This window comes from Esox lucius, chromosome 5 (assembly GCF_011004845.1).
Source record: "Esox lucius isolate fEsoLuc1 chromosome 5, fEsoLuc1.pri, whole genome shotgun sequence".
NCBI classification, from domain to species: Eukaryota; Metazoa; Chordata; class Actinopteri; order Esociformes; family Esocidae; genus Esox; species Esox lucius.
In genome coordinates this window covers 5785958-5809024 of record NC_047573.1, presented here as the reverse complement: position 1 = coordinate 5809024, position 23067 = coordinate 5785958, and the positions used below count along the sequence as shown (strand labels likewise).

General features: G+C 45.3%; 2 protein-coding genes across 5 annotated transcripts in view; one reads left to right on the top strand and one right to left on the bottom strand.

Annotated features, from left to right (window-relative positions):
* Positions 1-2387, top strand: part of eys (eyes shut homolog) — a 296854-nt gene extending 294467 nt beyond the window's left edge. Inside the window, exon 53 of the mRNA XM_020046358.3 lies at positions 36-2387. Coding sequence (XP_019901917.3) covers positions 36-1121 — 1086 coding nt within the window. The 3' untranslated portion in view covers positions 1122-2387. The remainder of the gene's footprint in view (positions 1-35) is intronic.
* phf3 (PHD finger protein 3) lies at positions 1281-19700 on the bottom strand. 4 transcript variants are annotated; one of them, XM_020046357.3, is made up of 19 exons: positions 19564-19700; positions 18748-18834; positions 15916-16178; positions 15639-15770; positions 13960-15373; positions 9855-10002; positions 9456-9602; positions 8869-8923; positions 8485-8611; positions 8193-8349; positions 7865-7981; positions 7211-7339; positions 6572-6740; positions 5872-6079; positions 5634-5781; positions 5211-5300; positions 4760-4955; positions 4171-4569; positions 1281-3834 (listed from the first exon to the last, which is right to left on the bottom strand). In XM_020046357.3, exons 3-19 carry the CDS (start codon positions 16151-16153, stop codon positions 2396-2398), a joined length of 5313 nt encoding a protein of 1770 aa, XP_019901916.3. In that variant the 5' UTR covers positions 16154-16178; positions 18748-18834; positions 19564-19700; the 3' UTR covers positions 1281-2395. The 4 variants fall into 4 exon arrangements, with proteins under 4 accessions (XP_019901916.3, XP_028975652.2, XP_034147960.1 ...); XM_029119819.2 differs by lacking the exon at positions 18748-18834; XM_034292069.1 differs by lacking the exons at positions 13960-15373; positions 15639-15770; positions 15916-16178 and having other exon boundaries at positions 19564-19699.
* Positions 19701-23067: the final 3367 nt, after the last annotated feature.

Below are 23067 nucleotides of genomic sequence, written 5' to 3'. Positions count from 1 at the left end.
ACTTCCTGTAATGGACGTGATGTTTATCCTTCCAGCTCAGGGCCGGCAGGACTGGCCACCGGGGTTACCTGGTTCTGGACGGGGTTGAGGTGAAGCAGAACGACACAGAGGGGACCATGACCACCCTGGACGTGGCCACGGACCTGTTCGTCGGCGGCGTGTCCGACCTGAGCGCCATCTCCCCTTTCGCCGTAGAGGACGCGCCCACTGGCTTCACCGGAGGCATGAGGGAGCTCATCCTGAATGGACACGACTTCGACTTGTCGGAGACTGGCGCCGTGGGAGGGGCCAACGTGGGCGACTGGGACGGGACGGCGTGCGGCTATAAGGTTTGCCGGAACGGCGGTCGCTGCGGAGCGTCGAGCGACGTCGGGTCGGACTCGTTCACGTGCGCCTGCCCTCCGACGTGGACGGGCCGGGTGTGTAACCAGTCGGTGTACTGTGTCGGCAACCTCTGTCAGCACGGGTCGCTGTGTTTCTCCGCCCCCGCCGCCGGCACGTACTCCTGCGTGTGTCCTCTGGGCTGGGAGGGGACGTACTGCGACCAGCCGGTGGGCGTGGGCATGACCACTCTGAGGTTTGTCGGGAACTCTTACGTGAAGTACAGGGATCCCAGATTTAACACCAGGAATCTGAGGTACACGCGGGTGTCGTTTAACCTGACCACAAACGAGAGTGAGGGGTTGATTCTGTGGATGGGGCGGGCCGGGCACGACGACGACGACTACCTCGCGGTCGGGATCTCCGGCGGCAGCCTAAAAATCGCCGTTAACCTCGGAGAGAGACTCACTCCGCCTTTCACCGTAAGAAACGCCACGCTGTGTTGCGACAAATGGCATTATTTGTCGGTCTCTCTGGACGGTACCATGATGCAGGTGTTCCTGGGCGATGTGAGGGTCCTGAATGAAGACGTGGACCCGTTTGAGCGTTATGTCGCACTGAATTACGGGGGTCAGATGTACTTTGGCGGGTTTGAGCTGCACAGAAACATATCGGTGGTGACATCAGGGTTGTTCAGAAAAGGCTTCACGGGAGACCTTAAAGATGTGAGTTTGTATCAGGACCGCCTAGAAATCCTCCAAAACAGTGAAGGATTTAATGTTAACAAGGGCATCGAGTAGTTGTTCTGTGATTGTTCAAAATGGGAATTTAGTCTGTGCTGTTTAATACATTTTTCAATAGTTTTTCTAGATTCTGAAAGTAGATATTTTTTACATTATGTATCCATAACAGCAATTTCAATAGTCTTAAACTACATTCCATCCACAAAGGACGAGATCTTAACAATAAAAAGATTAGCTTTATTACGAACTGTACATAAACACACGGTGCAGAAGGCACACTTGATTTTTCTAATGTACATCACAAGCCAAAATGTACAGAGACAATATTTGTCAATAGAAATAATGAATAGAAAAAACATGTATTTATTTCTGTATAGCAGTTTAAAAAAATAAAATTGAAAAACCAGAACAAGAGAAGCTTCTTTAATTGCAAGTGTCTTTTGTTTTTCTTCTTCCCCCATAACCTGTCTTCCTCATCAGCTCCGTTACATTCATCTCTCTCTGCTGAAGTCAACAGTGGTCTGCCTCTCCACCCCAACAATCCCAATTTGTCTGGAACTTTGTGTTGCGTCATGCTATAGAAATAAATAAGTAATAGTTCGAATGAATTACATATTTCGATGTGTTTCCTCACCACGAAAGCAGCCCAAATCGACAAGGGGCGGGTACAATCAGATCAAGCGCTGAAGGCATTACAGATCTTGAATGTTTCCGCGCTGGCAGATATCCCTCATTCACTGTACATGTTGACTCAACGGAAAATTGATTACTGCCGATTGGCCTGAACTCCGACTAAGGACTACAATTAACACTTTGGCTTTGATGAAAAGTTTGTAGCATTGGTATATCAGAATTAATTCCCACTACAAGTTAATAGGCTCCCATTCAGCATGAAACTCATGCCCAAATCAATGCTGTCACACCTTGTACATGGACTGCTGTTTTCTGGGAGCGAAACAGATGTCAGATGTCAGAATGTGTAAAACAGTTGAACTACCCCTTTTAACCTCTCGTCGTGAGAAGTCGAAACATAACGCTGAATCACCACGTGACACAGAATAAACAAACATACAATAAAATGAACGGACACTTTAAAAATGTGAGATCTTCAAAATTGAAATAAATCACCTTAAAGTCATCAGGTGGTCTTTTAAGAAAAGCAGATTTCTGAACAAGTCCTACTGAAAAAAGTTTTTTTTCCTTCCTCTACTGTACTGTAAATATAACTGTGTTAAAAAGGAACATATGTTAAAGGGGAAAATGGCACAAAAGCGGTTGTAGATTAGACTCAGGGTGGGTAGTTGTAGTACATAAAAAAAAAAACTAAACAATCACGAGTGACCGTCTTTCGAACATCTCCTGGCTTTCTCGTAATCCGAGTCTCTCCTGCTGTGTTTGTGACGGTTTCCGTGGTCACCCTCGCTGTGGTGCCGCTCTTTCCTCCTCTCGCCGTGACCGTGACGATCCTCCTTGGAGTAGTGCCGGCTCCCCCTGTGGTGAGACGAGGAGTCCTTGCTGCGCTCCCTCTCGTGGCTCCTGCTGCGGCTCCGGTCTCGTTTCTTGGCCCTCTCGCGGTCGTAGTGCCGGCTCTTCTTCTCTCCGTGACTCCTCCCGTACTCCTCCCGGTCCTCCTTCTTGTGGCCCGACTCGGCAGACTGCCTGTCCCAGGGGGCGCTGTACTGAAGCCGGTCTGCCGCCGCCTTCTGGTCCTCTTTGCCGGCGGCAGACGGAGGCGGGTTCAGGCCCTGGCTGGGCGACTCTGCGAACCTCTGCGGGTCACCGGCGTAGGCCAACGGCGGCCTGGCGGGGAAGGCGCCGGGAGACGCAGGACCCAGACCCGTCTGAGTCCACGGCGTGACGCCGGCCTGATTCCGCACAGGGGGGTCGTGCGGCGGGGGGTACAACATGGGCGGCGGGGGGCCGGTGGGGTACCCGAAGTTGGCGGGAAGCTGGTGGGTCTGGAACGGCGGGCCGCTGTTACCGTAGGGAGGGACCGGGAGGGGCGGGGGGCCGCAGGGCGGCTGGTACTGGAACTCCACCGGAGGTCCTCCAGGGTGGGGGTGGATGGGAGCGTAGGGACCTGCCGGCGGGGGGCCCTGGTCGGGAGGCGGGGGGTGTCTGTAGACATTCTGATGGGGGGGCTGGTGGTGGTGGTGGGGGGCGAACCCATGTTGAACCACCAGGGGGCGGTACTTCCGGGTGTTCAGGACGGGAACCGGCCGAGGGACGTCCTGTGGTGATCCGGTGGGGCCGGCGGCTGGGGGCTCTTCGGTGGCGCCGGAGTACGCAGAACTTTTCTTCAGGATCCCGCTCGGTGCCGGTTTGGGCGCAGCCTCTGGGACGGACGGGGCCACTTTCTCATCCGTGGGTTTCTCCTTCTCGCAGGGCGCCGGCTCACCGTGGTTTGGCGGGGTGACACCGTCGGCGCTGGCCGAGAGGCTGGACAGGAAGGACTCGGTGGAGACGTCGGGAGGCTTGTCCTTCAGAGAGACAGAGGATCCCCGGTTGACCGCGGCCGCCTCCTCCTCCCCCGGCACCTTGGCGCTGTTGTCCGTAGACGTTTCAGCAGAGCCGGACGACGCTGGCTCCTCCGCTTTGACTGGTTTGGGCTCCCTCTTTCTGATGACGAAGCCGGTCTGTCGGTGAGCTCCGGCCGTGGGGGTCTTAGTGGGGGTGGAGAGGGCTGGAGCCACGGACGCTCCTCCATCTGCCTTGAAGGCCTGGGGTCCCGGGGGCTCTCGCCCATCATCGCCCAGAAGTGGAGGGTTACCTTGGGAAGGACGACGCAAGAAACACAAAACCAGTAGGATTCATCCATGACGAAACTTCAACGTATGCTTTCATACATATACAGCTCTGGGAAAAATGAAGAGACCACTGCACCTTTTTGTTCCTTTCCAAAAAAGTTGAAAAGGAAAGTTTTGAGAGAGGAACAGAAGCGTTTAATTTGCAGCGGTCTCTAAAATTTGAACACTTCTGTTCCTCACTCAGAATCTTGTTCAAAATGTTTTCTTTAAATGCCCTGAACCTGTGGTGTAGTTCTTAAAGACAACACTACGTTGAGGTAACAGAATGAGTGTGGGCTTGTGTGGAGACGGGGTCTTACCGGAGAAGTCAGGCAGCGGGGGGAGCTCCCCACCCCAGCTCCGCAGCACGCCGGGGAGGAAGCGTAGTGGTTGGTGCCCCTCTTCGGTGTCTTCAGGGTCAACATTCTCAGGTGTGTCCGCGCTGGGCGCTTCCTCCGCCACGTCGTCTTCGGCCGTGTTCAACAGCGGGATCTCCTCTCGTTCCTTTACACCGGGAGCGCCCAGCAACGCCACGTACGAGCTCCCCTCTTCGCCCGCGGTAACGTCCACGTCCTTCGCGGTAACCACGGTGGTTGTCTCCGGTTTGCGCTCCGGTATGAACTTGGCCGTTTCGTTGATGTCCACGGGCAGGAAGTCCCGCTTAGGCCTCTGGCGGATGATCAGACCCAGCAGGAGGTTGGGGCGGTTGTTTTCCAGGCCTGGAAAAACAGAGGAAAAGCACAGTTCAGAAATAACATATTACACAGAGCCGCACGCACGCACGGTGAGGAAAGACACAAGAGGTATGGAACAATGCCTGGTGAACGATCAGCGGGCCAGATCAAACCCATAATGCAACAGTCCATAACATAATTTAAAACAGCCTGTATAGACTGGTACGGTGGTTACCGGGGCCGTCAAAAGGAACCAGTTGGTGAGGGACTTTCTCGATGGCGCCCAGCGGGATGATGTACATGTCTTTGACGCGTTTGCGGTTGTTGGCGACCACGCCGAAGCGCTTGCGGCTGCTGAAGTACGCGTAGAGCAGAGTGTAGTGGATCTCGTCCTCGTCCGTCTCGGGGGAGAAACGAATCAAACACACCTCCTGAAGGGAGAAAGACAGTCAGTTCTTTAACTCTTTGCTAGATTGAGTTTATTGCATAGTCGTGGACGACGTTTGATCAGACTAAACTAATTGTTCTCTACAAATGAGTGCCTATTCATCTCCAGGCCAGGCACAGATTGTGCATCTCTCCTGGGCCTTGACCAGTTCACAGAAAAAAACCCAAGTTCTGATGAAAAAGGGGGGCTTTGAAAATGAATTGACAAGATTTTGTTATCCTGTATATTTTAAAGTGACCTTCGTTCCAGTGGCTCTGATCTTCTCCAGGTAGTCCCAGACAATCTGTGGGGAGATACGCCCCCCCACCTGGATGTTGTCCTGCAGGTCCTGACAGAACGGAGTACCAACGTGAGCCTTTAATCCACTTAGTTCGTCAAGCAGTAAAGGCTTTTCACACATTTAAAAAGAAAAAAGCCTTTTCATGACTGCAAACTGAGGCAAACTGAGCTGAGGTAACAATTCATAACTATCCTGAATAAGCAATACAAGATTGATAAACAATTCATTATTTGTAATTACGCAGGGGCATTACGAGTACTAAAAGCACACAATGGAGCATAAAACAAGCATACTCAGGAGGTATAAGCACTTAAATTATATATTAAAGCATGAGGCCTGTAGAACAAGACAATACAAGCATTTGCAAGCATTAAGTCTCACCTCAGTCAGGTGGTCCAGGGCACCTGACACCGGGAATGCTTTAGTGACCAGCTTGGCCACAGCCGGCATGTTGACAAACCCTCTCCACAGTGACTTCAGGTTGGACAGGAAGGACGTCTCGCCCTCTCTGCCACTGGTATACCCCGACCTGGGGGGGGGTAACACCAACACAGAACGTCACAGCGAGCCTGCACGGGGCTTAACGGGTTAAACGTTCCGGTTTCACAGACACACGCACCTCGCCTCGAAGTTGGAGAACCCTTTGGCGCTGAGGAGGCTCTCTTCTAGGACTTTGAGGTGCAGGTCGTCTTCGATAGCGGACGAGGAGGAGGACGGCGTGTTCTTGGCCTCTCCGTCTGGCGCGGTGGCCGACTGCCTCCTCACCACCGTCGTGGCCACCTTCAACACCTTGGTGGGGGCCTCCTCGACCGGGGGGGCCATGCGACCTTCACCAATCACAATTTCACACGTCAACAGGAAAAGAGTCAGGAAGACTTCTGGGTTGATGAAGCAATAACCAAGTGGTCACGGAGCCCCGGCTGGTAACCAGCTCAGGTAGAAGTCAAACATGGTATTCACACGCAGACGTGGTCTGGATATATTTTTCATTTGTCCCCCTCGAAGATTTCAGTTTGTTTTTCAATTTAATTTTCACATTATAGGTCACATTAAATGTGGAAAATGTTCGGACGTGATTTATCTTTGACTCTTTTAAATCACAAAAACCTGGCATTTTAACAGGGGTGTGTAGACTTTTAATATCCACTGTACATAAACGGCATATTGAGGTAAAAAACTTTAAGGATTCTGGCTTCAAAGGCAAACACTTTGTCAGGTTTATTTGCCATGTCCACCTTCTACACGGGGTCCAATTATCTCCCCCAGGGGGGAAAAACAAGGTCATTTCCTGTCTTCTTCAAAAGGGCACCAGGGCCTACCTGTGCAGATCTTGCAGTTCAGGTCAAACAGGTGAGTCTTATGGAGGCTGGTTGTATCCTGGAAAATATCGGCGCTCTCCGTCGGCGGTGCCGTCGGCGTGACCCTGCTGTCCTGAGGGATCTCCACGGGGTCCTCCGGGGCTTTAGAAGGAGCAGCCAGCGCCTCCGGCTGAGGAGATAAGAGGCGGCATGAAGACTACAGAGGTCATAGGTCATGTACGAACACACTGCCGAGGCCACGCCCACCCACTGCCGAGGCCACACCCTCCCAAAAGGTTTAAACACGTTTAACGACGAGTCACGCAGCGACGAGCAGAATGACAGGATTTGAGGAGATACAGTTAAGACTCAGGCCAGAGATCAATACAGTGTTAAGTATTTCACTAGTGTAAAGAAGTAAAAACGTTGGAACAAGAAATTAATCTGCTAGCAATGAATGTGGGATTCTGGAGCATTGGGCCTCACTGTTAGTTTCATGTGGACCTTGTTAAACCAACACCCATGTTTTTTCAAGGATGTCCATATGACCACGAACACCACAAAACAGTAAACAAATGCCAGCGCTTACAAGAATGCGAATGGCAACTGAATATTTAGGCTACTTTACGTTGTACTTTGTTTGCATGAGCCCCGTTTTACCTCGGACTCCGTGGTTTCTGGGGCCTTCCCCAGCTCCTGGCTCTCAATTTCAATCTCCCCTTTGTGTGTGAGCTTGGTGATGGGTCGTCTCTCTGCCTCTCTCTGCTCCTTCTCGATCATCTCGATGGCCTGCGGGGAAAACAAGAACATATTGGTGGATGGCGCTCACACGGCCAAGGATTATTCTGGGGGCTTCATAACAGTTTGAACAAAAATTCTATACAACACACAGGTTGTGATCAACTACGGCTTCAGGTTTCTTTCAGTCCACAATGCCCATCCAATAACCTTTCAGGGTTGCTGAATAAATATGAAACGGTGAACACATTTCAGTCTCAGGTAGGTCACTTGATAAGTGGCTGATTTCCAAAGAAATCAGCATGACAAAAAACTTTGTCCAGCATGACAAAAAACTAAAATGTATTCCCTCACTACAGGACCACGCTCAGGATAATACCACCTGCTAAATGGTTTAAACGCACTGTAATATAAAAAAGATTTTCCAGACATAGCACATAAAAAAACGGCCCACTCAAGGGGAATATCTAGGGAAAGTCTTTTTTACTCCAGAATTAGGCTTAATCTGTGTCTGAGAAACCTGTTATGGAGTACTGAACTACTGTTTTAGAGGGCAGTGGTTTTAGTGTTGCTTACGTGTCGATTCTCTCTTTGTCTCCACGCAGCCAGTTCCTTCGAGGCTAGTTCTTCAGGACTCATACGAATCAGCGTGCCCGGAGAAATCTCCCCTTTTAAAACCCTCTTGAATAGCACCTGAAAGGCTCAAGTCATTTTAATTAACACATCAAAACGTTAAAGCACAGCATTTATTTACGTTCGTGTTTTTGTTGTTTTCACGTCGCTAACTAACCCTCTATCCCATCTCCTTTCAAGGCCCGAGTAACTACTAGTAATTGTTTCATTACAATGTTATGTGAGAAATGAAAGCGATTGAACCGCGTAAGTTAACAAAATAATAACTTACATTGTTTTTGGTATCTTTGAGGTTGAACATCAAGCTCCTGTACTTGCTTTTGTATTTGAAGTCAGTGTCTTTGTAGAAGGCAAACAACTCTTTCTCCGTCTTCTTGGCCACCTCCGCGGCCTTCTCCGCCGACGCCTGGAAGTCCGACTCTTTCAGCCTAGGAGACAGGGCAAAGCACAACGGAGGACTGCCAAGGAGCTCCACGGAGGAACATTTCCATTCCACGGTCAGATGGAATTCCACAGTTATGATGTCCAGACAGTATTTCCTTTTTGCTAGACGGTTTCGTTACCTCTTCAGAAGGATGTCCCTCAGGGCTTCACGTACATTGCGTCTGATCTGATCAACAGACACAGGTTTCTTCGACGAGGGAGATGACGGCACCTTGGACTTCTTAACCTCCTGTTTGATTGGTGCACCTAGAACAACAGAGGCATGAACCTCTAGTTTTAACAGGTCTCCTTGCAGGGCAAGCACAGAGATTACACGGCAACCCTTTATGCAGCATGTTCATTGTGGCACATCAAACTAAAACACACTTTTTCAAGTTTTACCACACAAACTCATTACATTTTCTGCCAGTCATAGACAATACCTAAAATCCCAGTAAGGATATTTAACTTATGGACACAGTGGGACATTAGCCCACAGCATAGTACCACACCAGTAAACATACCTGACTTCTGTAGTGAATCCTTGACTTCAGTTGGCTGCCTTTTGTCCACAGAGTCCTATTAAACAGTGACACAAGAGAGAGTATCTCCTTAAAGAGATGCATTTCAGATAACCTTAAAGTCAATAGTGCGCATTTAGGAAGAGCAATCTGTACAGTTGCAGAGGGCACTGGAAGTGTAAAGACGGTGTTTAAGACAGTAAATAGAATCACCCCGGTGAGCAAAGCCCCTCCGTCCGTGTGTTCACATGCAAGGCATAAAGAGGAATTCAAAAAGAGGTCAACCCACCCTCAGGCAGAGCCAACACTGGCTTTCATACATATCAGCTGAATAAACTGAAGGGGACAAAATCTGCATCACTACATATCATCAACGACATTATTGTCCGTAAACTAATGGTTGTGACGTTGATAAAATGCATATAGAGAGAGATATTCTTTCATAAGGTTTAATAATATGGTTATGTGCACTGACAGCGAGGATCGGAGGGCGACCCTTTATGTTAAAAGACCATGTAAGAAGGTTTTTTTTAAAGTTGGTATTTCAATGGAAAACCAGTTTGCAGAAGTAACAGCAGAGGCACTCGAACCTTTCTGAAGGGTCGGACCCCCCCGATGGTGACCGAATGTGAGGACGGCTGTTTCTGCTTGGCGGACATCTTGTTGTCCTGGGTTTCCGAAGGCTTCTGCTGCCCGTCCAAGCGGGTCTCCTCCTGGACAGCACCAGCTGGTTCCTCCTTCAAAACCATCCGAAAATCTCATCTCACTCAATAGTTTGAAAAACACACAATGACTGGTTAATCAAAAGATGGGTTAGCTCGGGCTATCATTAAAACCTCATGGACGCTCAGTCCAGGCAGCCAAGTGAAACCCATCTCAAGTGCATATTAGAAATGTAAAAGCATTCGCTGCATTATGGACCAATATACCCCAGGCTCCATTAAAGGCACATTCATGTCAGAATCCAATTGATAAAGAAACAAACAGACCTTCACGGCTGTGTCGTGATCCTTGGCGCAACACTTCAGACAGACGTACTCCTGGTCCTCCTTCTCCATCAGCTGGACCTTGACCAGGTCCAGACCCACACAGTCTCCGTGGAACCAGTCGTCACAGCGCCCACAGCCAACCATGAACCTGAACGAAAAGGACACAAAACCCCAAATCCGGTGAGTGGCGATAGTTTGGGGAAGAAGGGCCATACTTGGTTTGTACACACAGACTCATTCAAAGGTATTTCTTTACTTTTACCCATAACAGTGAAGACATCACAACAATGAAACAACACATATGGAATCATGTAGTAACAAAAAAAAAGGGTTAAACATAAAAATACATTTCATATTGTAGATTCTATGTAGCAACTGTTTGGCCTTGACGGCAGCTATGCCCACTCTTTGCATTCACACAACCAGCTAATCCCCTGGAATGTGTTTAAATTAACAGGTATGCTTTAAGTTAATTTGTGGAATTTCTTTCCTTTTTAATAGGTTTGAGCCAATCAGATGTGTTTTTATAAGGTAAGGTTAAGATACAAAAGACTTATGTTTGTACTACAGTGATCAATATTACGACAACAACAGCTCATACAAGCAAAGGGAAAAGTCCACCATTACTTGAAGGCATGTCAATCCGGAAAATTAAGAACTTTAAATATTTCATTTGATCACCAAAAGAAACTTTCAAAGTTTTGTCAAGGGCAGTCGCAAAAACCATCATGCATGAGATATTATGAAACTGACAGTAATGAGGACCACCACAGGAAAGGAAGAGCCAGAGTTCCATCTGCTGCAAAGGATAAGTACAGTTGAGTTACCAGACTCAGAAAATCAGCAATTAACTGCACCTCAGACATACCTCAGATGGAGACTGCATGAACACGGCCTTCATGGCCAAATTACTGCAAAGAAACCACAACTGAAGGACGCCAATAAGAAGACACTTGCTCGGGCCATGACAGATGTCTTGGTTCCAAACACGGTCTCCGTGCGACGCAGAGTGAGCGGACTGGTGATCTCCGTATGAGCGGTACAAACCGTCAAGCAAGTGGTGTGATGGTGCCTTGCTGGTGACACGGATTCATTTAGAATTCAAGGCACACCCAACCAGCATGGCTACCAGAGCCTTCTGCTGCGACACGCTCTCCCATCTGGTTCGCACCAAGATGTACAATCATTTGTTTTCCAACAGGACAAAGACCCAAAACACACCACCAGGCTGCGTGAGGGTTATCTGACCAAGGAGATTGATGACGCTGCATCAGTTGACCGGTCCTCCACAATCACCAGACCTCAAACCAATTGAAAGTTAGTTGGACCTCGGAGAAGGGAAAGCGGCCAACAAGTGCTCAGCAAATGTGGGAATGCCAAGAGCATGCAAAGCTGTCAGAGGCAAGGGATGGGTAGTTTGAAGAATCTAAAATATGAATGCATTTTGATGCAGATTTTTCTTTTAAATGCGGTTAAAAAAAAAAAGGTCACTACATGATTCCGTGTTATTTCATTGTTTTGATTATTAGTAATAATTCGTAATTAATTATTAGTAATTATTCTACAATGAGGAACATTTTGAAAATAAAGAAACACCCTTAAACCAGTGTGTACAAACCTTTATATATTGGTTTAACAATTATTTAATTTTTTTAATGACTAGTCTTGCTATTTCAGAGCAGCAAAGTTGTTAAGACAATTTGCTTGGCAAGGTTTTTTGGTTAGGTGTGTCCATTATACAGTGATATAACTGCTGACACCAGCAGCTGGAGATTAATTCTGAAGCGTACAGAAACATGTTGGGCTCCAAATTACAAGCAAATGCCTCAATTCATTGAACATAACTTCATCGCAGGGCAAGATAACAAACCAAAATAGTCTGCCATAGCAACAAGGGTCTATTTAAGGGATGAAACATGGAGTTTTTGACTGTCTAAGTCAATTTGCAGATTTAAATCCAAATGGAAATGTCCTTCCTGAAGTCCAAATGGATTTAAGTCCAAATGGATATGCTTAGTATTTGCGGTAGATAAGGCTTAAAGCAAGAGGAGTAAAGTACAGGCCTGACACAGCATAACAGATCATTATTCACTTCACATTTTCAATAATTCTTTCTAATTTATAAAAGTAAACATTCCACTACAGCTCATGATAATAAAAACCCTTGAATTAACTGCTTTCCTTTAACTCTTTTCCCCTGAACACATCCACGAGGAGCATTTAGATTACTTTAAGATTACAGTTTAGAGTAAGTTATTGAACAAATAGCAGCTAATAAGACAAAGAATAAAAATCCCTTGAGAAACGAACATTTTCTTTAAAAAAAAAAGAAAAAAGAAACAGCACCACAAAATAAATGTGAAGGTTGCGAAATGTTCCCTACAGAATAAATGCATTCTGAGCTTCTCAAGTTCCTGAAAAACCATGTGACCCAAGTGTAAGCTAAAATACCACCGATCACTTTTCTTAGCTTCACCTGAAAGGTTACCGGGGTAACGACAACAACAGTGTGTCTGTGGAATCATTTTCTCCACGGCCACTCGCTAGCTTGTAGTACATAATTTCACGCCTATGGTAGCAACTGCTGTTTAAACTCCAAACTAACAAAAAAAAAAGAAAATCGACACGCATTTGGCTGGTGGCAGGTGAAATTCAACACTACTGTTGCTCGGTCCTAGCGGTTTAAGGCCGGGTGATTTGTTAAAGCCCTTTGGGACAACTGCTGATGTAGAAAGGGCTTTATAAATACATTTGATTTATTGATAGATATTTTAGACCGATCTAATAAAGTAAAAGACATTCAGTCAGTAGGAGGACTGGAAACCAATGTCAGGCCAATCCAATACTAAACAGGTAAAAAAAAAAAAACGTGAATACTTAATAGAAACAGCACATGTATTTGTACCAAAACTCTTTGGTGCCCTGAAATATGCATAAAATGTGCTGTGAAGTTTGAATGATGAAACCAAAATATACACAAAAACTCTGTTCTTGTATAGATTAAGTAAAGAGCCAACTGAAGAAATGCTTGTCACAACAATCACAGAGGCAGAGGGGGCACTCTTTGTTTATTCACACTAGGCCTATATTCATATCCCCATGACAACACACACACGAGCACACACACACAAACACACACGTTTAGAAAAAACACTGAGCTGGCGTTCCAGGAAATAACCATAAGAGGCCATTCAGCCTAATTGCCCGACATGAGTAAATGTTCATAGAACTGCAATGACCAGAGCCTCACCAGTCCCACTCCCATTCATGAGGGGACGCTAGCATGGTATTTTCTTCACAAATCACTTCTCTACAGACAAACAAAGTCCCCAGCAAGGCTAACATTGTTTGGTTTGTTGTTTGGACAGTCCATTATATTGGGTATTCAATGCAAGACAGGCTAATGAATGCATAGGCCAGGAAGTCGATAAACAAGTAATTCAGGAGCAACCTGCCCCAAATGTCCAGTGCATGTAGTGTGCAATAAATAGGCTGATACACTGGGCTTTGTGGTTTTATGGGAGCTGTGGTTTAATTAGATAAGTAGTCTATCAAGTTCAGTTTTCGTTGTGGTAATTACCATAATCCTTTGGGCACTGGAAGACGGGGAGTTAACTGTGCCAATGAGATTACAGTCTGAAGGTAATGCTACTCTCAAGAACTTCTAGCTAAAATTATTTTTGACAGCTCTGAGGTTGAACTAGGCAGTAAGTATGCAGTCAGAATAGTTTGAAATGGTGTGCATGTAATGAAAACAGTAGAAGGATGCATGAGTCATCTAGAAAACATTTGCTAAATGATATTTTCCTGTCTATACCAAAGAAAAGCCACAGACGATCAATAGCGTCTTTAAAAAATTGCTTCGGATTGTGTTTTGTCGCACCAACTAGTCCTACGCTTTGACCTACATTTGGCTGGGTAGCACATCCAGGGAATCAAAACCCAAATAGACTCCCAGAGGGATGAATTTCTCAGCACTATGTGACGAAAAACGACATTTCAACAAGCAGTTGTCTCTGCGTAAACCCTGGATTGACCACAAGATAAAAGTGCTACTCTCACTGGTCACTGAAACGCGCTATCCAAAGAACAACACGGGGCTTACTTGTTGGTATGCAGTTTCTTGCACAATCCACAGCTCTTGGCTGGATCCCACGCGGCAGTCTCACTGTTTGCGGGTTCCTTAACGGGTTCCTTAGCCTGTTCTTCCTCGCTGGTCTCCTTCTTGACGACAGGAGCATTGTCGGGGATGAAGAGCTGCGGTTCCTCGACAGAGATGCTCCTGCTGGCGTTCCTGCTTCTCTGTTTCTGGATGGCCTTATCAGGCTTCTTCCCTCTGGGCTTGTCTTGCTCCTCCTCAGCCACCACCTCCTCCTTCTCGGGCGTTTCCTTCTGAGAACTGCAGGGTTTACATGGTGTCCATCCAAACTGGGGTTGGGGTTGAGCTTCAGCCACATGGGGGGCAGAAGGTTTGGTTACAGGCACCATCCCTTGCTGCATGCCTGGTGGTGATTTGGTAAATGGAAGTAATTTTTTGACTGGACTGCCATGTGCCCGGTCAGGCAGCCGTGGCTTCAGTTTCACCGGCCGTCCATCTTGCTTCCGCTGAATCTTAGGGTTGGATTTGTCTGGGTAGCGTTCCCCGCGCCTTTTCAGGGACACAATGACCTGCTTGGCTTTCGCTTCATCCATATTGTGCAGGTTCCCTCTCTGGTTTATCTTCTTCCCCAGGGCATGCTGTTGGGTTCCTTTGGGACCCTTTCCTAAGTTCGGTCGACCAGGTACTAGGTGCTTATTCTTAGCAGAGGCCAGTGTTCCCAGCTTCAGTTTTGGCTGCAGCTTTTTAGCTGGGGGACGCTTTTCCACTCCACATTTGTTGTTATTAGTAATGGGAACATTGTTTTTACGCAGATGCTGCGGAGATACTTCCTTGCTGCAGGCTTCTTTCCGTGCCTCCTCCAAATCTTGATTCTGAGAATCACTTTGGTCACCGTTTTTGGGCTCTGCCAAGCAAGGATTACCAGGAAGGGCCCCATTTGAGGCCTGAACATCATTGGGGTTCACGTAAGGTCCCAGCCCCAGGGGCATGTCATCGGCGCAGCACTTCACAAAAAGCTGAGCAGCGCCCACACCGCCCACACTGCCTGGGGTGGGACTACGTACATGTAACGGCTCCTCTTGCACCATGGTGTACTCCATCTCCCCGCCGTACAGCGAATCGTCCTCGTAAGAGGCATCGGCCGTGTCGGGCGACGTGAAGGCTGTGAAAGAGGGCCCCGGGAGAAGCTCGATTTTGAACCCTCCGAACGTCACCGTCAACCTCTGCAACACGACGGAGGGGTTCATCGAAGGTCCCAGGTCAAGGTCGTTAACGTTCACCCTTCCGCCGCCCTGATCCAACTCCCTCCACAACTCCTCGGCGCTAGTAATCTTCTCGATCAGAATCGACTTCTTCCGAGGTCTCCCAGGTTTTCCAGGAGGCTTCCTGTTGTTGGAAGAACCTCGGCCTGCACCTCGTTCTGGAATTTGGAAGGTGGAAACTACAGTCACACACACTTGCTGTTATATAAGGTAAACAAAGCTCATTTCTATACTGTTCACAACTTTTGAAATATATTGATAGAGAGAGAAAAGGTGCCATATGTTTGCCATGATTTTAACTGTATTGTGTTAATCCAACTCCAAGTTTAACCATATGTATTTTACATTTATAGTCCAATCCCAACAATTAATCCAGTGTAAATACAACCCCCCACAAAAAAAATATATGGAAATGTTGTCAACCTGTGGAAACATCTATTGCGTATTTCCTGGGTCTGCCCACAGAACGTTTGACCCGCTGAGTTTCTGTACCAGCCAAGAGACCACCCGGGATACCAAGGCTTCCTTCTGCTGCACCAACCTCAAGATCTGCAACTGCAAAAATGACATTTGGCGTTTTCATACGCACAAAATGCTAATTCAAATTCTGGTTTCTTTGAATTAGGCAATTTCTTAAGTTTTTTTCCCTTTACTGTTTGATTGAATTTGTACAAAGTTATTGTTAACAGGCCACACATACCTGTTGCCCCGGTGATTTGAAAGTTGGCCTCCTCATTATCTAAGATATTAAAGTGTGAACTCGCGGATCCGAACATCGGATCTTTGTCACTAAGCATGTTCCTCAGTGAGTCTCCCAGTTGGTCGACACCTGCTCCAAAGTAATTGCTTGCTTCACATTCCAAGTTCTGGCCTATCAGCAGAGAATCATCCAACTGGTCACTGGGAATCAAATGGTTGAAGGCGTCCACTACATCCATGAATGCTGTTCCCTTTCTGTCAGCTCTGCAGGAATATGGGGGATAGGATTTTAATAACAAACGGTGACGTATGAGAATCTGAAAGGCAGGCAAATAGCTGAAAGGCAAACGGACACAGAGGAACAAACTGAAAGACAGACGGGCGTTTGCACTTCTGGTGTCAATAGCCAACAACCACATATTAGGGCTATACATTTAATCCACACTCGTTCATAACATTCCTAAAACACAGTTGCCGTGCAAAGAAAATGTCACCTATCATTTTCAAGAGTAGGGTTGCTCCAAATATTTGGTGCCATTTCATTAACCTAACTTTTGTGGAGTTTTTTTTTGTGTTTACAGTTTTAAAAGTACAAATAAAATAGAAATAGGTGTGTCAGAGAGCACCTAGTAAGACAAGTGTCATTATGTGCATTAAGTAAAGCTTTGGGTAGCCTGGCTGACACCTGACTGAAAGTCCTTCTGAGACTCTCAAAACATTGTTTTGATGTTGTCGGCAAGAGGTGTCGACAGTGAAGGTGATGCGCACTGCTGGTTGGATATCCCGATTTAAAATTCAACAAATCGTGATCTACGTCTCACTAAAGCACTGCGCCACGAAAACCAAGCTCACGCTTACTTATGAAAATCTACTGCGATGGCAAATTTATGAGGAAGCGTGCAGCGTTGTGCACGCAAACATCCAGTGAACGAGAGAACCAATCAAAAGGCTTGAGCCGGTATAACGATTACACTCTAGGCTCCGCTGTCCAGACCAGTGAGTCACAGTTCTCCCTGCTGTCAGGGACGTAGGTAAGGTCAGACCAGCTAAGTGACAGGGCAGCTGCCTGGGCCAATTCTTAATTTATACAAACAACTTGCCACTTGTCTTACAAGGAGCTGGAATGCCCACGAGCGCCCATGTCACTAGACTGTTGGCACACAGGGCCTTTTCACAGCGTGAGCAAGGAAGAGACAGGTGCCTTATTTATCTTTTCCTGGCCGTGTTGGCTATAAGACATATTTAGCCACACAAAGCAGAATAATAACAGCAGGACACATGCGGTTTCCTTCCTTCAACTCAATCGCCTTAGATAATTAGGAAGACCTAAATGCAGCCTGTTCCAAACAGACATTTCACAATTTGACACAAGTATAGTTAATGACACTTTTCATGAGATTCTCAAAGTCCTGTGCAGATTTTTAAGCAATTAAAAAAAAACAGACATAGCAGCCTTTTGGGAGCTGAATGAGCCGTCACTTTTAGGAGAACACAGGCGGGATAGACTCAGAGAGCACATCTCTACATACAAATGTGCTGCCATTAAAACATGTCCCGTGCAACAGAAATTCATAGATCTACCGGTAGCCAAACAGGTCTACTTGGCATTAGCGCTCAGTCCATATTCATCACGGGTCTTGCAATAAGCATTCACTATATTGTCAGTCAGTCAAACACTGGATGGGCCGTTTTCATGGAAAAGCCGTATTCACAAACGTGTTATGGGGAGACACATGGCTTTTGAAAATCTATGGCACAAAGGTCAATTGGAATTGTTATTCAGGCACGGTTCTTGTCTCATCTCGATTTCGGTCCAGTGGTAGGTCTGGTGTGGTGAAAAAGGAACAAGCAGAGCTAAGGCTGGCTGAGAACAAAGCAGCACGCGTTGCATGCGCTGAACATGCAGAGCTATCCTGAACAACAAGCCTGCCTTCTCTTGGCTGAGGGCTGACAAGAGACTGGCAGCTTTTCTTCATCTTGTCTACTTACTAAAATAACACAGCCCCAATACCCACAAATGACTTGAAAAAGGGCGGATGGTAAACTCCTATGACCGTTATTGTCATTTCCTAACAGGACACTTAGAAACACAATCAGGGACTTTCGCAATTAACAAAATCAAGTTTTTACTCCTATTTGTGTTGGATGTGTAATATGTTAGTGTGTGCATAAATATAGCCAGAAAATTCAAAGTTTGAAAGTGATTGGTTTTGAAGAAATGGGCACAAACATGGCATTGTACACGGTATTCAGGGATCCCTTGGCATGACAGCACTTCTCCAACCAGTTATTTAAATTCACTGAATGCATCTTTAAAGATACAAATTGAAATTTAATTGGGATTTTAACAGATTTAACAGGTGTTTTTGCATAGATGACTGTACCACCACCTTTGCCCCTCTAATCAGCCCTAGATACTGTGTAACAAACCATAGATACCTCCGACTCCAACATTTAACAAGAGTTAAACAAGTTTCTCACAAAATAAACATATCCCGATTTGGCTTACAAGTCCAGATCTAAAAGCATCTTTTGGCAACAGGCTGCATATATTGAAGTCTTGAGAAGAAATCAATGCACAAGCCAAAGTTGAGACTTGAGCATATTTCATTACTCCACAAGAATTGAGGGCAAACTACAACTTCTACAATATGAATTGGGAGAAATGTAACTAAAATGGGGGGCTATGAAAACAGTAATGAGGAACAGCTAATATCTGGGGTAAACATTTATGTTAAACAGACGTACAGAACACGATTTACGTAAAAACAAGCTAAATCAAATGATGATCTATGATATATTGGCTAGTTTATAGAACTGAACAACCACTTACTGTGAGGACTGGCAGCTCCAGATAACTTCATTACAGGACTGCAAACACAGTAATGTGTTCAGCTCCTCTAAGCAATGATAACTTTACCTAGAAATAGTTCAAAACAGACAACTTTCAGCAGAAATCCGCAGACAGGTGAAGAGTAACTTAGTGGACGCCCGGCTAACTTTCAGTTAGCATAACAATCCAACAACTGAGGTTGCTAGCATAACGGTAGACGTTAGCCAACTTACTGAGGAGAGGCTAAGCATGAATTTGCGCCAAAACTAGCTAATATATGCTTAACTCGCGAGTTGATTGTGGTAATGGATAACTACAGTACATTCATGCCATTACACAAGGTTGCCTTCGTCGAAAAACTAGCATACTGTACCTTTACAGTACATCGGGAACTAAAACATGTTGGCTAGCCACTAAGTTAACTTAGCTTGACAGACGGCTAACCAACTCGTGCAGGCCTGGCAGTGACAGCGACCCAAGCTTTACGCGTTAGCAACGTGCATAAAAACACAATTTCAATAACGCACTGCACTTCGTTACACGCTGCTAATACAGAATACACGTAAGCTTTTTAAACCAATGCCATATATCTAGCAAAAATATAGAAATATGGAATATATTTGGCTACCCTGGAGCGAGGAGCTTGATAGGCCGTAAATAGTGAGTTTGTTTGTAGCCTGCAACTAGGTAGCTAGCTGAGCAACCTTAGCAAACTACCACATTCAGCACAGATCACGCCCCCCAATCCTCTCCTTGGACGCTTCGGCTGAGGAAGCTTCAATATTCGCAACGGCAGAAATGTATAATGACACGTACCTTTCTTCGCCGTGTTAGCGAGGGTACATTCCCGAGTGATTCCCGTAGACCTACACACTGCTCTAGCTAAATCCCAGAGCCGTCCTCGCTGCGCACCGCCGCCATTCGCCCCAGCCTGCTGCAAAGCCACTGGGTCAAGCGACGTTAGTATCACGTGCCCCGTGTTTACAATGGACCACGCAACTGGCGTCGCCATTGCGTGGAGTACAGAGTACAGTATGGATCCGCGGTTCAATCAACCAAAATCCCCTTTACACTTCACAGCAGGAATTGATTGTACACTACACTAATCTAAGCTCAATATTCCAAAAAGCAAGCAAGCAGAAACACAGCCATTGGCAAAAAAAAGTCCATAGAAGTACACGTTTTGGGGGGGGGTCCACAAAAAGGATATTTGGATGCTTGTTCAGAAACCATTTTACATACAGAACCCATAAAAAAATATTATCCAATGCGGAGAGCGAAAGAAACCTGGATCCCTTGTTTCATGACTGACATTTGTGCACGTTGTACAGTATGCTCTACTTTTCTAACCCTCCTGTAAGTTGAGACATCCACTTTTGGTCAGAGGTGCCCCAGCAGCTGCAGGCCCTGTATGCTGCCTGTGGTTGGAGTCCACCCCTGTGTACAGCTAACTGCTACATAAGTGTCATGTGGTCTGTTGTTGGTTTATTCTTCGTGTCTTGTCTCAGTCCCTTTGAACGCAGAACAAACACAATTATTTGGGGCATTATCAGTGATATTATTATCAATATATATTATATTATCAATATTTAGCACTTCTCTATTGTAAATTCTCCCCATACCCAAATGTAAATCTGGTATAGTGCTTTCATTTATACCATGGTATAGTATTTATAATTCGGTATAGTCTGAACCTTAAAAATGTACCGTGGTTCTGCTACTGTATACAAAAAAAAAAGCCAGATAGGGCCACAGTGTCACTGGATCCTCCGTCTCAGCCCCAAAGTCTTACGCTGCTATATTATTGTGCTGGGGGAGTAGGGTCAGTTCTCCTTCTCCATTAAAAATCCCTGTAGATATAAGGAATGCATTTTCTAAATATTCCCTGTCTCCTGCCGTTTTAACCTAGGTGGACATGAGGTCCTGGCCCACACCTGAGGAGTACCAGGCTTGAAAAACCCGTTGCTGTCCCTGTCCAAAGTCCTCCTGGTTGTGTTGCAGATCAAGATGATGCCTGACGATTTCGATTTCAGCTGCCATTGTGCTGACACCTCCATGTTGTCCCTTTCCTTGTCCATCTGGTCATGCTTCCTACCTGGACTAAGTTTAAATAGACTCTGGACTCAGCCCACATGCATTTATTAATTATTACAATTTGTACTCTTAATATGTTCCCCCAGCACAGCCAGAAGAGGACTGGCCACCCGTCTAGGTTTCTTCCTAAATTTCGGCCTTCTTAGGGAGTTTTTCCTAGCTACTAAAATTCAACACTACTGTTGTTTGCTTCTTGGGGTTTATAGCCGGGTGTTTAGTAAAAGCACTTTGTGATAACGGCTGATGTAAAAAGGGCTTTATAAATAAATGAGATTGATTGATTGATATCTTGTTGCCCATGGATTATTCTGGTCAACAAGAGTTGCATGTAACAGACTTCCGTTATGCTACCGTTCACAAACAAACAAACACAGCAAATTGTCTCTGTTGCCTGAAAGACTGATGTATATTTAATGTGTAAGAAGACAGAGAAATTTAAGAGAATTTGTATTACAAAGACAGAAGTTATATCAGAGTTAACACAGTCCTGTCTGTCTAAATACCAGAAAACACAGCGATACACATACATCATAGCCTGGGTGCCAGATCAGTTTGGGCTATTATTCAGATTTCCAGTCACAAATTATCATGCTAAATAGGAATGGAGTCATCAAGAGCATAAACATATGTGTTTAATTTCTTAATTAAACACAGTCAACAGATTAGGCAGCTTTAAATTAAGAGAAAATTATCTTGTTTTTAAATACATACTATACAAAATGTTAACACAATTAGAATAAATTACAATTCCATCGTAGAGTTTATTGAAGTAGTAAGTCTTACGTATCTGTGATTGCTTCCAGATAATTTCAATATATTCTTATGATACTGTTAACAAAAACCTAAAAATCATTATTAAATTAAAAAGGTAGATTTTTCAACCTTACAAGCATATCAGTATGGATAATGTAGCTAAAGCAGTCATCCAGTCATCCTTTTTTTATATCATTTATTTTTTATATCTCTCAGCATCCTTTAGGCTTTAAAATGCTAAGTCCTATTGTGTGGACATTTACAGGAAACCCATTTGAACAAATGAAATTGAACAAAGCAGTCTAATTTACCACATTTAACTTGACAGACTGACCGCCCACTTACACACATGAACAGTCATTGGTCTGTTGTAATCAAATCTGACTTGGACATCGTACGATTGGCCAAATGTATCATCCCGCCCACACAGGTAAAGATTCCAGCTCTTACACCTGAAGGGGGGCATTGCATTACCGTTGCGTTCATTATTTCAGAATGTCATTTCAATGTCCCGAAAATACATGCTTTTAAATGCATTGAGCCTTTAATCAAGCCGGGTAACTTTTAGCAATGCCAGAAAATGTATGAAGCTAGCTAAAATCATATAATTTGGGGGAAAAAGCACTTGGACTTTTCTGACAAGCAAAGTAATTTTAAATCTACTTCAGAAATGAATGATTGCTTCTATTTCCACACCGGTCAGAGAAAATATATTATTTCTAGCAACAATATCATTTAATAACACAGAAAGATCCATAACCAGAACAAAGATGAAATAGGCCACATTGGCTCAGATAGGGCAAAATAAATAAATACTGTATAAATCCAGTATTTTCACATGCTTTCTCCATCCTCATTTCAAAACTCAAAATAATGAGTCTGTTCACCACTGGGTGTCAGCAGAACCACTAAAGTAATATTAGTGTGTACCTTTATTTTAGTTGTAAAACATATCCCATGGACTGTATATGTAGTGTATGAAGCAACGGCATTGAGGCTGCTCTAACTAGGATAGAAATAAATAAGGAGTCAGTAATGACAGGATTGCTTTATAAATGCCTATCAGAGTCCCCAAAGGACACCCTGATCTCTACAAAGTCCACTACTTATAACCAGATATAAGTAGTGGACCACATAGGGAACGGGGCTCATGACTCTGGTCAAAAGAAGTGCACTATATAGGGAATAGAGTGCAATTCAGGAATCAGCACCGACAATCCAATTCACACAATTAACGACAGTGTTTATTTCTCAGCCCAAGAAGAATTCCACCCTCATAGGACTGAAAGAAAGTCAGCAAGATGTAAAATGCTCAGTCTTAACAGATCAGTGCAGCCAGATACTGCAGATCATGGCCGTCATTAGGCCTGGGCGTCCGGGGCTATAGCCCCAGATCTTTTATGATTAGCCCCGGATCTCAAATTGTATAATTTTCTAAAACTAAATAAATAATAAAAAATAGCTCCTGATCTA

Coding starts and splice junctions, on each gene's coding strand:
- phf3 (XM_020046357.3), bottom strand. CDS start 16,153: ATGGATGTAGTGGACGCCTTCAACCATTTGATTCCCAGTGACCAGTTG. Junction 6,080..6,571: donor GAACTGCAAGATCTGCACAG/GTAGGCCCTGGT, acceptor TGATTGGTGAAG/GTCGCATGGCCCCCCCGGTC. Junction 5,782..5,871: donor TTCTCCAACTTCGAGGCGAG/GTGCGTGTGTCT, acceptor ACCCCCCCCCAG/GTCGGGGTATACCAGTGGCA.